At 39.0% G+C, this 14,752-nt stretch overlaps 1 protein-coding gene across 1 annotated transcript in view; it reads right to left on the reverse strand.

The window, feature by feature from the left end:
* Positions 1-1,092: 1,092 nt before the first annotated feature.
* nop5 (nop5 ribonucleoprotein) overlaps positions 1,093-14,752 on the reverse strand; it is a 109,338-nt gene continuing 95,678 nt past the window's right edge. Inside the window, exons 11-12 of the mRNA XM_067147935.2 lie at positions 8,304-8,411; positions 1,093-2,749 (exon numbers count right to left, since the gene is read on the reverse strand). Coding sequence (XP_067004036.2) covers positions 2,595-2,749; positions 8,304-8,411 — 263 coding nt within the window. The 3' untranslated portion in view covers positions 1,093-2,594. The remainder of the gene's footprint in view (positions 2,750-8,303; positions 8,412-14,752) is intronic.

Here is a 14,752-nt window from a genome sequence, read left to right on the forward strand (position 1 = left end):
CAGTGTTCCTTTCACAAGTACAAAGGAACATTGGTTGAATTTGATGATTATAATTTCCTTTAATGATGATAACGGCATGTGGCCTCCAGAGAGGCCTAGTGCAGGTCTTTCAAGCTGATACCCTACAGGCGACCTGCGTGCCAGTGAGGGTGGAGCTCTACCTAAAATGAATTCTAATGCTAAATACGGCACAAACATCCAACCCACGAGCCACAGGAATTAACTAATGAGTTAAAATTCCTGACCAAACCGGGAATCGAACTCAGGACCCATTGGACCGAAGACCAGCATGCTAACCATTTAGCCATGGAGCCGGATTAAATTCATTTCGTCATACCAACAGTACCGGGAATCGAACCTGGGTCTCCGAGAGGGCGGCAGCTAATCATGCTGTTATGCTTCGGAGGCAGCCTTAATGATCGCAGTAGTAGTAGTAGTAGTAGTAAATAATTTGTCTTAAATTGTGCGTATTACGAACATTCAAAGGCACTGTCAACATTGATTAGTAATGCCCCTCGACTCACACTGTTTAAAAAAGAACATATATTCTCTTGAAAACATTCCTATGAAGTTTGAGACAGGAGACAAGAACAAGTTTTCATAATAAATGGGTAAAAAAACGTGGTCACAAATACAGGCTGAAGTAAACAATCCCTGAATTCTGATGCTAGATACTGAAGTTAATTAAGAATGGCACGCTTCTCAAGATACGAACTGTGCATCTCTCATTTCTGAACTTATATGTTCTCACATCTGGTTTAATTTCAGAAAGGCTGTTCTCATGTAAATTTATAGTGAAAATGTCATCACTCTACTGAGGTTTGAAATGTGTTTTCATGATACATGCACAGGTAAGTATGGGTAGGCGACACTGTTGGATTAAGAAAGCTGAAACGTTTGCCACAGAAGCCTACTCCTAACTTTAAAAAAAAATACAATTTGCTTTACATCACACTGATACAGATAGGTCTTATGGCGATGATGGGACAGGAGTGGGAAGGAAGCGACCGTGGCCTTAATTAAGGAACAGCCCCAGCAATTGCCTGGTGTGAAAATGGGAAACCACAGAAAACCATCTTCAAGACTGCCGACGGTGGGGCTCCAACCCACTATCTCCCAAATGCAAGCTTACAGCTGCACGCTCCCAACCACATGGCCAACTCGCTCAGTATGCTATGGTTGGAGAGCTATGTTTTTGTACCTCAAATCACAGGTTTCATCCCAGTCTACGTTGGTTGATTCTGATGATGAGAAAATCTATACCAAACCATAAGGTTCTTATCAGCATGTGAAAGAGTCTGGTGCAGTCATTAAGTACACCCCAGTAAATTAGTCATTTTAATCAATTTACAGAGAGTTCTTGGTAGTAGATCAGCGTGCCCAGCCTGGAATATTGACCATGGTGGTGCAATATGGGAAGAAAGAACATACATGACCCTTAAATAAACATCTCAAAAAATTCATTTTCCATAGTTGAGGCCATACGAGTGAAAAAATTTCATACTAGTTCCTATGCCTTTTCTGCTTTATTATTTTCTTTCCCTCAACAATAATAAAAATGAACCTTTTCTCAGTAGTTTCACTAATGCACCAAAAGTTTTCGACAATGCAAGGACTGGAAAGGTAGCATGGAAAACTATTTTGAGGCCTGCGGGCAGTGGGATTCGAATTCACCTACTCCCGAATGCAAGCTCACAGCTAAATTTTTAAAGAAAGCAAGTAAACAGGCTTCCTGTTGATATACGATTTCTTGAAATCCATTCAAGAACTATATTTACAGCTAACATAATATGGAACAGACTTTTAAAAATTGTACGTTTTGATTAAAACCTATGTCTCAATGTACAATTAAACTGTACATTATCAGCAAATTAGGGCCTACCACTATCAATTACTCCAGTAGTTTACTGATTTCCCACCAAATCCCTTGTATTCTCTTCAGGATATGATGTGATAAAAATGGAACATATGTACACCTTACAAAAGGAGCACTTAAAATTGGCACAGATGGAAATCCATCTAGTTTACTCACTATCTACAGTAATTTTATAAGACTACTGCCCAGTTCACAATGACTTGGTAAAATATCAAATAGCAACTGACAACTGAAATATTCACAATTAAATGAATCTGACTAGTTCAACAATGAACTGACAAAACACAGCATGTATTCAATACCGATCATAAACATCCACCATCAATAAATAAGAACCATGACTCTCCTATATGAAATATAACAAATGCATAGGACCACAGGAAATTTGACAGCATACTGTACTTATCTCCATCTCCATATCAAACTGTACGCTAGGCATCTTCCAAAGCATATCAATGGTATGAAAGGTAATGAGACAATGGGCAAGTAAAACTCTGTACAACAAAAATATGGAACAGAATGAACGAATATAAATGGGATTAAGTAAAAGCAGATATATTTTATACGTAACAGGAGTTCAACTTCTCAACATATCACAGAATGAATAATCTTCCATTTTTGTTAATCGAAATTCAAGACAATTTACGCAGAGCCAATGTGAACAAAGCATTAGTCAAAAAAGAACTGTCAAGATCTTCCTTAACCATCAGGAATATACTTAATCACTGTCCCCACCATCCTGAGATTTCCTTTTCTTTTTCTTCTTCTTTTTCTCACTGCTGCCTGCTTCATATGATGGTATAGAGTCATCACCAGCCTCTTCTTCCACTGTCTCTGCTTTCTCTTTCTTTTTCTTCTTTTTCTTACCAGAATCTGGAAGAAATGTTTGAGAACTGAACAATCAGGCTGGAAGGCTAAAAAGAATGAGCACAATGAAAAAAAAAACAAAAAACCAATACAGAAATTAGCATGTTATCCTACAAGAAAACAATCCAGAAGATCTATCGAGGATTTTGTTAATTGTCAAATGGCAGTATGTTATATATCATATTGAAGCCAAGAACCTAAACTATCGATTAGGGTAAGCCTTGATTGAGTTTGCTGCATATGTGAATCACAAATAGCTCTTGAGTTGTTTCACGGTTGCTTACTTTGGAGAAGGTTATGACATTGTTACATTTATTCTAACTTGCTCTGTACTATCAATAGATGGCATAACATGCTATACATGGAAAGTTCAAGCCATCAACATCTATAAGGATTTTTTTATTCTACTGGAATGTGAGTTTTGATACAGATATTTTAATTCAGTATTCCCCACAATAAGTAAGCAGTCTGTTTCTTACAGTCATGACTGGACTTACTGCATTTACTCATTAGACCCCCTAGCGTATTAGACCCTCCTTGGTTTTTCGAGATGAAGAAAATGAAACAAATGAAACTCGCATACAAGACCCCCCAATGTAATTAGTTAGAGAATAACAACGATTCCGCTTTGAAGCAGCTACAAGCCTTATGCAGCTTTGATGACATCAGATGACATCACACAAATTTGTGAATAGTTTTGTCCGTACGACCCACACAATGAAAACGCGTCAAAGTCATGCGGTACATCTGCGTTTCTTAGTTAAGAAATGTCCGCCACTGTAGCGTAGGCCTACTGCAGCTCTGATGACATCGCACAAATAGGTGAACAGTTTAGTGTCCAACCAGCACACATCAGTCATGTATATGTGTCTGTGTTTTGTAGTTAAGAATGTCTGCCAGCGTAATGGTTAGCACCATTAGCTGCCATTCTCGGGAGCCTGAGTTCGATTCACCGTACTACATTGCCAGAGATTTACAAATGGCAGGAAGGTTGATTTGCGGTAAAGGTGGTACATGCAACTCCCTTCCACTGGGGGCGTCTAAAAAAAGAGCTGTACCACCACGGATGAAGAAACGAGTTTACTTTAGTTAAGAAATATTCACGGTTGTTGCAAGGCTTATTATTATAGGGAGGCGAGATCATTAACACAGTGATCGTTTAATATCTTGTAACTCCTGTAGGTTTAAAACGTGATAAAAACAATCCAATGACAATTGTTTTACTCACCAATGTACCTAACAAATAATAATACTATTGAATTTTTATGTCCCCACTTACTTTCAATGCTCTCCAGAGACGCCAAACAAAACATACTAGGGTATGCGTTAATAAAAAATGGGAGACAACGAACGTATGAAATTAAACAGCATATTTTAATCTTATTTTTTTCTGTGCATAAAGAGTCGGTCCATACTAATGATGGACCATCAACAAATATGAAACAAAATAAAACACAAGTTAAAGATTGGAAATGATTCAAGAATACAGGTACAAGTAATGGAAAACCAGAAAAAATTTTGTTTAGTGGAAATTCTACAATAAATTTGCAAATAAACAGGTAGCTTCTCCCGATTCAACAGCTTTAGACGTGTTCAAACAAATTGTTCAGGAAGATCTTTGGCGTGGCACTGCCACAGAAACTAACAGCTATGCCCATGAATATTTTTCAAATAAATTCAGGTTCAAAAACACAAAGTCAGTGGACAGTTATAACATCCGATGAAATTCAGGCCTGCTTTGCTCTGTGTGTTAGAATGGGTCAGAACAAAAACCAACTCTTTAGTCAGCTTGGTTCTTTAGAAAATCAATGCACACATCTTTTTCTTTCTTCAGAAATCATGCCACATGAAAGATTCGAGCTAATAAGCCGATTCTCCATTTCATAAACAATAATACAGTGGATGAAACAAGTAGGCTCAGAGAAATTTCAACAATAGTGACACAACTTCAGGCCACTTTCAAAAATGCATACTAGCCAGAGGAAAATATTGCAGCAGACAACAGTCTAACAAAGTTACACAGGAGGTTATGCCACATTCAATATGAGGCCAGTTTGGAGAGAAAATATATTTTTAAAAGTTTAAATCTGGCAATGGGTACTGTTAAGGGTTTTTAGTATATACAGGCAAAAAACTCAACAAGGCAGCAACATCCTCTATTCCACCCCGCAAAGCCACAGTAGTGCAGCTTACAGAACCTTACCTGTGGGAAGGCACACAGTGTATGTAGATACACCTCTCCTTCACTCTTCCACAGACTGAAAGAGTAAAGAACTAATACCGTGGGCATTGTTAAGGTGAATTGGAAAAATATGCTCACAGAATTCAAGACCGGAAAAATGGTCTTGTATTCCCATTAAATGATGGCTGTCAAGTGGATAGACAGGAAGCCTTTGACTGTCCTGTCTACTTGCCATTCATACGGAGACATGACAGACACATGAAAAACAAACAGAAAAACAAAACTTGCCATACTGCAACCAATAGTTGTTACTGACTACAATGCATGTATGCAAGTAGTCAACAAGCAAGATCAGCAACGCTCTTCCTTTCCGGTAATGAAGAGGTATGAAAATATTCTTCTATCTGACATTGTTATAATCAATAGCTACATAACGTTTTGTGTAACTTGGCTGGACTATCGTCTACTGTAATACTTTCCTCTGGCTAGTACGCATTTTTGAAGAAGACCTGGAGTGGTATCACTGTCAACAAAATTTTTCTGAGCCTAAGTGTTTCATCCACTGTTTATTGTTTATGGAATGGAGAATCATCTTATTAGCTTGAATCTTTCATGTGGCATGATTTCTGAAGAAAGAAAAAGGTGTTCAAGAAAAGAAATGGATTTCACAGAATTTTGGATCAGGTTGTCAGAACAGTTGATTGAGGATGCTGTTCTGCCAGACTATTCGAGGAGAGGGCGACCACAACAGGATACATCACCATTCAGACTACAAGCCACTCACTGGGCAAATTCTGTCCAATTCGTTCTCCCAACCCAACAAAAAAAGAAAAGAAAAAAACACATCCTGTGATTGTGTTGTATGCGAACACTATTCTAGCACATAATAGGTATGATTCCTCAATAATTTTCATAGAGAAATTACTTCGAGCATGATGCGAGAAGTTGTTAATTACTAAAAATTCAGATTTTAAGGCATGTTCAGAATGAAAAAATGAAGATGGCAATGGGTTGAGGAGAAATTGAGATGCGTCCCATTACATAAATACATACAGTATTCAGATGCTTACATATGGGCTTTAAAAACCGTTCTTTACACCATATGTATATGGACTTAATATTAGGTTTAGCTAACAATGAAGAGAAGCATAGAACAATATGGTACTACATCAGTCAGCTCAAGAGAACGTGTTAAAATTATAAACTGTAATGTTGTGATTTTAATCCTCGAGCGCTCGCGTTCTTTTCCATCACTCGAGCACTCAAGTGGCCCACAGTGCTCCATTAAGTATGTTAATGTTTTCATCGAAGTTAAGTAAATTAAGAGCCTATATTCTATGCTTTATCGTTCATCAATTAATTCTTGAAATATTTTTCATAATATTAGTCTTTACCTTCCTAATTACATTACAATATAATATTGTTATCCCAACCTGGTAGCTATGTACAAATTTGTGAAGTTTACAATATTGTCAATCATATTTACGTCAATAATTTTGTGAAAAGCAGACAGTTCACTTGTTACACCCCGAGCTTCACCCTTTGGTCCTGGAAATATTTTGACAATATTTTTTCTTTAGTCTTAGAGGATCCACTAGAACATGGTTTCTTCCACACACAAACTTTATCTCCTCCTATGAAACAATCACTTTTGGCTAACACAACTTCACCAGAACTTTCATCACTGGTCCCCGAGTCATAATTCTGTTCACTTTCCCAGTTATGCTCACTGAAAATTATTTCCTCATTTTCAATTTCAGAATTGTCTCCCTCATTTTCACAGTTATTTGCTTTGTCGAAATCAGGATCATCATTCAGTAACCAGTTCAGCTGTGGACATGACAGATGTCTTGCAGCCCTAAATAAACAGAACGATTATTGGAGACTCACGTAGAAATCAACAAACAGTTCACAGAAAACTAAGGCAAGACAATTCTAGTGAATTACTTAACTTCGATGAAAACATTAACATACTTAATGGAGCACTCAGTGTGCCACTTGAGTGCTCGAGTCATGGAAAAGAATGCACGAGCTTGAGGGTTAAAAACACAACATTACAGTTTATAATTTAACAAGTTCTCTTGAGCTGACTGATGTAGTACCATATTGTTATATGCTTCTCTTCACTGTAAATAAAAATATACTTACATGATGATGCGCGTGGCGCACCGAGTTCGCCAGTTGTGACACGGTGAACTTAAAACGCAGTTTAATTCGCTTCTGTTGGAGAAATATTTATTTGACTTCTCACACAGATAGCTAAAACTGTACTGTAGGAATACCTAACAACACAGGTCAGCAGATTGTTGGTGCGACAGTGGACATCCATTTACTTAAATGTGGCGCACTCAGGGTGCCAGCGCGAGTGCTCGAGGGTTAATGTCCCTTCATTGCTACAGATTTTCAGAGATCCAGAGTGCTTGAATTTTGTCCTGAAAAGTTCTTTAACATGTCATCTCTTTTCAAACCCATGGCACCACAGCCCCTATAAGCCCCTATAACTGCCGCTCATCCCAAAAACATGCAGATTACAATGTGCCACATGATCAACGCTCTCGGTCGTTATCGTTGGTTTTCCACACTCTGAATTTACAAACATGATTATGTCATATTTAAGCACTTTTAAATAACAATGAACTATGCTGAGATCAGACTGCACAAACTTCAGCACAGAAGGGAAGCATCTAACCATGTAGTTCTGAGAAAACTCATTGTTTCTAACATTAAAACCTTTTCTTTTTTTTCTTTTTACAATCTGCTTTACGTCGCACCAACACAGATAGGTCTTACGGCGACAAAGGGATAGGAGTGGGAAAGAAGCGACCATGGCCTCAATTAAGGTACAGCATCAGCATTTGCCTAGTGTAACGGGAAACATGGAAAACCATCTTCAGGACTGTCAACAATGGGGTTCACACCCACTATCTTCCAAATGCAAGCCAATAGCCACGTGACTCAAACCACACAGCCACTTGCTCGGTAATATTAAAACAGACCTTGTCATCAGATGATGGCAAATCATCCAACCACAGCACTTGAATGATATGTTTCAGTAATTTTGTGAAAGACAACACCTCAAATCTCTCCATATTTGTGCTTTGCAGAATGGGTGCAACTGATATACTCGTAGCTACATTCACTGAGGTAAGTCAATACCACGTTTCCTTGTATGCATTTACTTTTGTACTGCACCCAAATGCACTGTAACTTAAAGTAAAATCCCAAAGTGCATATTACAATCGGCACTAATTTCCCTTTTCTTTCATTGGCAGGCTTAAATTCGGAAGTGCATTAGACTCAATGGATGTATGTAAACATAGTACTGTAAAACAGCTCCTAGAAAAAGACAACAGTTAGTATTATAATGAGCACAATTACCAGTGACAGACACATCCATCGGCTCTTCTTCCAGCACAACCTCCTCCTCATGTTCAGCCTCTTCCATATGTTTCTTCTTCTTCTTTTTCTTCATCTTTGGGGTTTCACCTAGACAGAAAAAACAAGCCTGTTATGTAAAATAAAATATTACTGAAGCCAATAAGCATTCCAACATGGTCTCAATTACTCATAGTATAGGAAACAAACATTTAGTCCAGTTTCTTAATGTTTCTCAGAGAGAAAAAATTTGAAGCACAAAACACAGAATACATGACTCTTGCTTTGTGATGGATGCAGTATTTTTCATGTTGCTTGACACAGGCCAGGAAAAAATGTAGTTTCCACTGCGGTCTTAGTCTCAATTATGGCTGTGACAGTGTGAAAACTGCTGAGTTATGGACAATGCTAAGCCAGGGCTTTTCAGGGTGCATGCACCAGTGCATTGCGCTGTGCACGATGCAAAAGACGACTTTGCTTGGCTGACCAGAGTGCAGACCCCTACTCCTTGATTTGGAGCAATAGTGCTCTCTTCCTCTTCCTCACTTGCTTCGTAGCACTCCAAATCCGAGCCGAGTTGAGCTGAGCTTAGCAGAGTCGCCCCGAGACGATGCGCTAGTCTGAGCCGAGTAGGACCGATGCACTGTGCATACGACCTCTGCGCCTCAGTTTGCACGCATGAGATTTTGGGTGTTTGAGAGGCCCTGTGCTAAGCAATAACATTCAAAGCACAGCTAGTGCATATGAGTGTCATGAAAGGTATTACTCATAGGATCAGTGGTGGTGCAATAGCACTTTATGGCCCAGTGAGGTAAGCAGTGGAAAACTACCTTACTCCTCTCATTTTCCCTAGTATGTCTCATTTTGATACTCCCATCAGTTTGTACAGGAACACAACCACATAACCTCCGGTAGTGCTGATGATATGAGATATATATATATATATATCATATTTGCTCGTATATATCTCGCACTCTTTTGAAACGAAATAAGTGTGAACATCTTCGATGCAGGATATATGTGGGGATTTGTGTGTAAACGATCGTATTCCCGAAAAAAATAAAATAAATTTGCATTAGGCTATTGAAACAAGACAACTGGCATGCTTACCCTATTCATTGTCACTGCCTTCAGTCTCCAAGCTAATATCACGTGCATCATTCTGGTCACCATCCCATACTGAATCATCCTGACTTCCATCCAACGTATCTGCAATGCCTATCTTCAAGAAACTCTTCACAATAACGTCTGTCAACACCATAATCCATGCCCGCATCATCCAATCAAACACAAGTTCAACTGACGGCCTCTTTATTTTGCCTGCTGGCGTCAGCTCATGCTCCCCTCCTGTCATCCATTCAGTGTACAATTTGCATATGTTGTCCTTGAAGAGCTTGTTGACGGAAACATCTAAGGACTGTAGACAATGTGCGAGTCCACCAGGAATTACGAGATCAGTTATCATTTCCTGAAGAGGTTTTTTTTGTGTCTTCCGCCAAGTGTCCATGGAAACTGTCCTACACTAGCATTGCTGGGTGTCGAAGCAGTACCCCTGGCTGTGCTCCCAACACCACACGGACCCAGTCCTGGACAAGAACTGTATCCATCCATCCTTTCTCTTGAACCCGTACATGAATACCTTTAGGAAATTTCGCTTTAGGCACTGTTGTTCTTTTGAAAATAACGAATGGTGGCAATTTTCTTCTGCCTGCGATCACACTACCATGACAGGGCAACGCTGTTTTTCATACCCAGTTGTACGTAGAAGCACGATGGATTCTCCCTTCTTATTGATGGTGGTGTTGCATGGCATGTCGAAGTTTATCAGGGTTTGACAGGGTTTGATCTGCATTGCCAATTTGAGATAAGGGGTAATTGTTTTTCTTCTGAATTGCTAACACATGGTGATGAAAATCTATGATTTTGTCACTTGGCATTCTCTGGCAAAGAGATATTCGCCTTTGCAGACAAAATCCCTTTCGTGACATGAATCTACGGATCCAACCCCGGCTCACTTTCGGATCCGAACAGCTAATTCCTCCTTTACTCGCTAGTTTGTGCGCTTCGAAACGTAGCATCTCGTGCAAGATACTAAAGCCATCATTTCACAACTCCGTAATGCAATGAAGCAACTTGTCTTCCAGCTCTGCAATCTTACCAGTTTTCGACCCTCTGAATGCCTAAGTGTTCGATGGGCAATTTCTAGCACAGCATTCTGTTTATGCCAGTAGCGAACATTAAACTCAGTCACACTGAATTCTCAACTGGCAGCTCTGTTATTATGTTCTTCAGCATATTTTATCACTTTGAGTTTAAACCCCATATAACTCCCACGTTTCTCCATAACTTAAAGATCGACCTACACAAGAAAACTTAACTGAGAAACAACAATGAAACGTGAAGACAGAATACTGGTACTTGCCGACAATACAACAGATGGACGATATCGAATAACGTGATCGCTTGACTGCCGGAACAGGGAAACACTTCCAGTTCACGTGATCAACTCTGCCGGACAGGTAGCGATAAGCGTATTGACAAAGGCTGAAGAGTGAGAGGAATGGCTGAGTGTGACTGACTGGCCTTGGGATAGGGGTTTGAGAGTTAGGTATTTTTGTTACAACAGCTAGCTTCAAACCATTCTACAACTTGAAAGAAATGCAGTTTCTTATTGGACTGTCATGTACAAAGTACCGTAACAGCAATTGGTACAGTCCCGATATTTAATGTAGGCACATCCACAGAATACCCAAACTTTATTTCGGGTATGTGCACGTCTTTATGACGTCAGTAATTAATGAGAGTTATGTGCGGGGATTTCTTCCCTGCAATTTCAAATGTTAAAAATCGGGTGCAAGATATACGTGGTTGTGTGTTATATGTGAGCAAATACAGTACATTACCAGAAAATTGACCATTTTTATTCTTACAATTTGCTTTATGTTGCAACAACCCAGGTAGGTCTTACGGTGACGATGGGATAGGAAAGGGCTAGGAGTGGATAGGAAGCAACCGTGATTAATTAAGGTACAGCAAGCGCACTTGCCTGGTGTAAAAATGGGAAACCAGAGAAAACCATAATTATTTCACAACATTCATTACAAAAAGGTTTGTGTGAGAGAAAGAGAGAGAATCATTACATGAGTGTATGTGTTTCTAATGTGATGACTGCATCATGTTATGTTTTGTTTAGTGTATGATGATGAAGATGATAATGAGGTAGGGAGAGGGTGAAAACTAACTTCTGCATACAGCCTATTCCTCTCAAATACAGCAAGCACGCAAATTAATCCAAAGACAGTGATTTCTAAGAATTTTTTATTGTTGGCAGAATTGTGCGTTCCTGATAAATATTGTTCCTGCTTTCAATTGAATTGCATTGTAGGTGTAACATATAACATTACTGGATGTTCTTCATAACACAGTCATTAGTTGAATGTCTCTTGACTGTATATGCTTTCAACATTGTGTTGCGTTATTGTACAGCAAATTGATAATGGACACAACCCGGGGAAATGTTAAAAAATTGTGACATTACCTGAGCATGCCTCTATGACACAAAGCCAAATTGCTTCACAATGTAGTGTTGGTGAGGCTATAGCATATTCTATTTTGAACCAGGTCCATTTTATTGCTGAAGAAAGGAAAGAGAGGTCAGAAATGCAAGACTATGGGCCGGTTCTACCACCTACTGGTAAAGTAGCGCGTAATTTGCCCTCCGCGTAAAAGGATGTTTCCGTTCGACCACTCCCAGGTAGCGCTATCGGCAGCATAAATCGTAGTTACCCGGCGCGTAATTTATCGGCCACTTCGAGGGCCCGATAAGACTTTACCTGCCGGGCAAGTTTTGAGAGTTGAACATTATTAGCTATATTTCTGGTGACATACAACTTAAATTAGCTTAGTATACTAAAAAAAAGCATGATGCTGTAACAGTGGCCGATATTGTATTGCAGGATCTTGAACATTAATGCTTCCCTTGTGTTGCAACGGTCACACCAGCCTCTCGCATCGGTAGCTTATTATATAAGTCAAGCTTTCGTAAAGAAACTTTAAAAGGATATGAAATCAAAATCTATTTGTAAATCATTTCAAATGGGCTTTAGTTTTCTTTTTCAGTTTTCAGACACGAAGTATAACTTAATATATAGTATGTAGCGTACCCTAACTAATCGAGTGTTCTTGTAGCGTAATGGCCAACGCGCTCACTTCGTAATACGAGGTATGCAGGTTCGAGTCTTTATTATGACGAATCTTTTTTATTTCCATTATTAGCGTTGTGTTAATCTGTATGCCTCTATTCATATGTTCTTTTGTTAATAATATATTTCATTGGAATATTTAATCGCAATATTATGTCTACTAGGAAATTGCTTTATATGCATGCTACTTATAGAAAGTGATGTTATGATTAATAGCACATAGGATTGTCGCCCAGGTAGCAGATTCCCTATTAGTTGTTTACATAGTCTTCTTGTAGATTATTTCGAAGAAATTGGAAACTATTCCATTCCCGAATTCCTCTTCCTATGAATGGATATTTATCCCGATTAGTTCTTTACATTTACAGTACCTTCCAACTTTATCTTCATAAAGTTAAACATTAGAATGAAATACTTTATCAATAAATGGAAGCAAGTTGAACTAAACGACGTCACAGAACTATTTGCAAATAGAGCATAGTGGAGATACTTAATCAATTCACAGAAGCCTGCAGATAGAATGCTCAAAGGCAATAAGTCCGTAAAGAAGATGTGTGTGTACATAGGCCTACATATATGGAAGCGCGTGAAAGAGAGTTAAGAACAACGGCAGGGGTCGAAAATACATTTTAAAATGTAAATTAGAAATACGATGAAAACCTGCGTACCTTCTATTATGGAGCGAGCGACTTGACCAATCTACTACGAGAATACTTTTCAAAAGGCTGCCTTACATGACAGGTTATAACGGGCGTAAGAAAATGTAATCTCAAGATTTTAATCCCGATTAGGTATTGATATTGAAGATCATAGATTAAAATCACGAAAGCTTGACATAAATCGTTGTCCATACCTCTTAAAACTCCCTTTATTAGGCTCTTTGGTGATAATAAGCAAACGCAAGCACAGGGAAATAAGACAATCGAAATGAGTTTCATGCATCTGACGATAGATAGCACCACACTCGAAAGCGAGAAGTCGCTGAAAATCAGTCTAGCCAACTTCGTATATCGGTGTCTAGCTCCTGGTAGCTACCTAGCGCTTGCGCGGAGGTGGTTGGACGCAAGCCAAAGTACCAGCCGATTTACACCTCCAGGTAGTTTACCTCCCGAGCAGCTGCCAGCCACTTTACCAGCAGATGGTAGAACCGGCCCTATATCAAAAAAACTTAATTTACTCATTAGGAAGAGTAAAATAAATCCCAGTCTCTCAGCTGTTGACCTAAAATGAGATTTAAGTCAGATCAGGTGAACTGTTCATGTTACAACAGTTCGCAGAAGAGTGTTGGAGGCAAGAAGAAGAGTGCGCTGACCAGCAAGGAAGCAGCTTCTGATGGACATAATGCACAAACTACAATTCATATGGGCTAAATTCTATACAAACTGGACTGTGGAAGATTGGAAGAAAGTCATATTTTCAGGATGAAAGACATTTCGATTTTGTGCTCAGCACATTCAGAGAAAACTTCACTGAGCCATATTCAACATGCATCTAAACATCTTCCAAAGGTTATGTTCTGGGGCTGTTTTACCTACAAGGTACCAGAACCTTTAGTACTTCCTAAGGGTTTGATGAACAGTGAGCGAGCAGTAAAAAGAAATCTTTTGAGGGGGGGGGGTGGTGCCTGAGTTTCAAAATCTCTCTTCAGATGGTAATAGCATTTTTTAACCAGATCTTACACCATGTCACATACCCAAAAAGGTAAACAAACTCTTAAAGGACAAAAACATTCAAGTGTTCCCTCGGCCCAGTAACTCGCCCAATATCGACCCTTCTTCTCAGCACAATGAAGTTGTTCTTTTTTTTGTTCACGCCACTAGAATACATGTGGGGCTCTACACAAAATTCACATGCTGCAGCATAATTGTCATTTCCTGTGAATGCAAACACTGTTAATTGAAAATGTGTGTTGTAACTTCTGTCTTTCTTATCCATTCCTAACCACATCATTATCATCATCATCATCATCAATTTGCCTCGTCCAGCTCCCACCGAACACATGTTCATTGGTAAGTCTTACACTATACTTAACTTTCTACACAGAGACCAGTATATTTAAAGACCAAGTGTGCATCTACTGCGTGATTACTACAAGCATACTAGCGATGCGAGCATAAAGCAACACTAAACATAGCTTGCTGAGTGGTCCCAATATGTATAAGCAATAAATTTCAAGGTTGGGCAGGTATTGGTGGATATGACGTACTTTTTAAAAAAACTTTAGTTTATTATCCACCTAATCAATACAGT

The sequence above is a fragment of the Anabrus simplex genome, chromosome 5, assembly GCF_040414725.1.
Source record: "Anabrus simplex isolate iqAnaSimp1 chromosome 5, ASM4041472v1, whole genome shotgun sequence".
Lineage (NCBI taxonomy): Eukaryota > Metazoa > Arthropoda > Insecta > Orthoptera > Tettigoniidae > Anabrus > Anabrus simplex.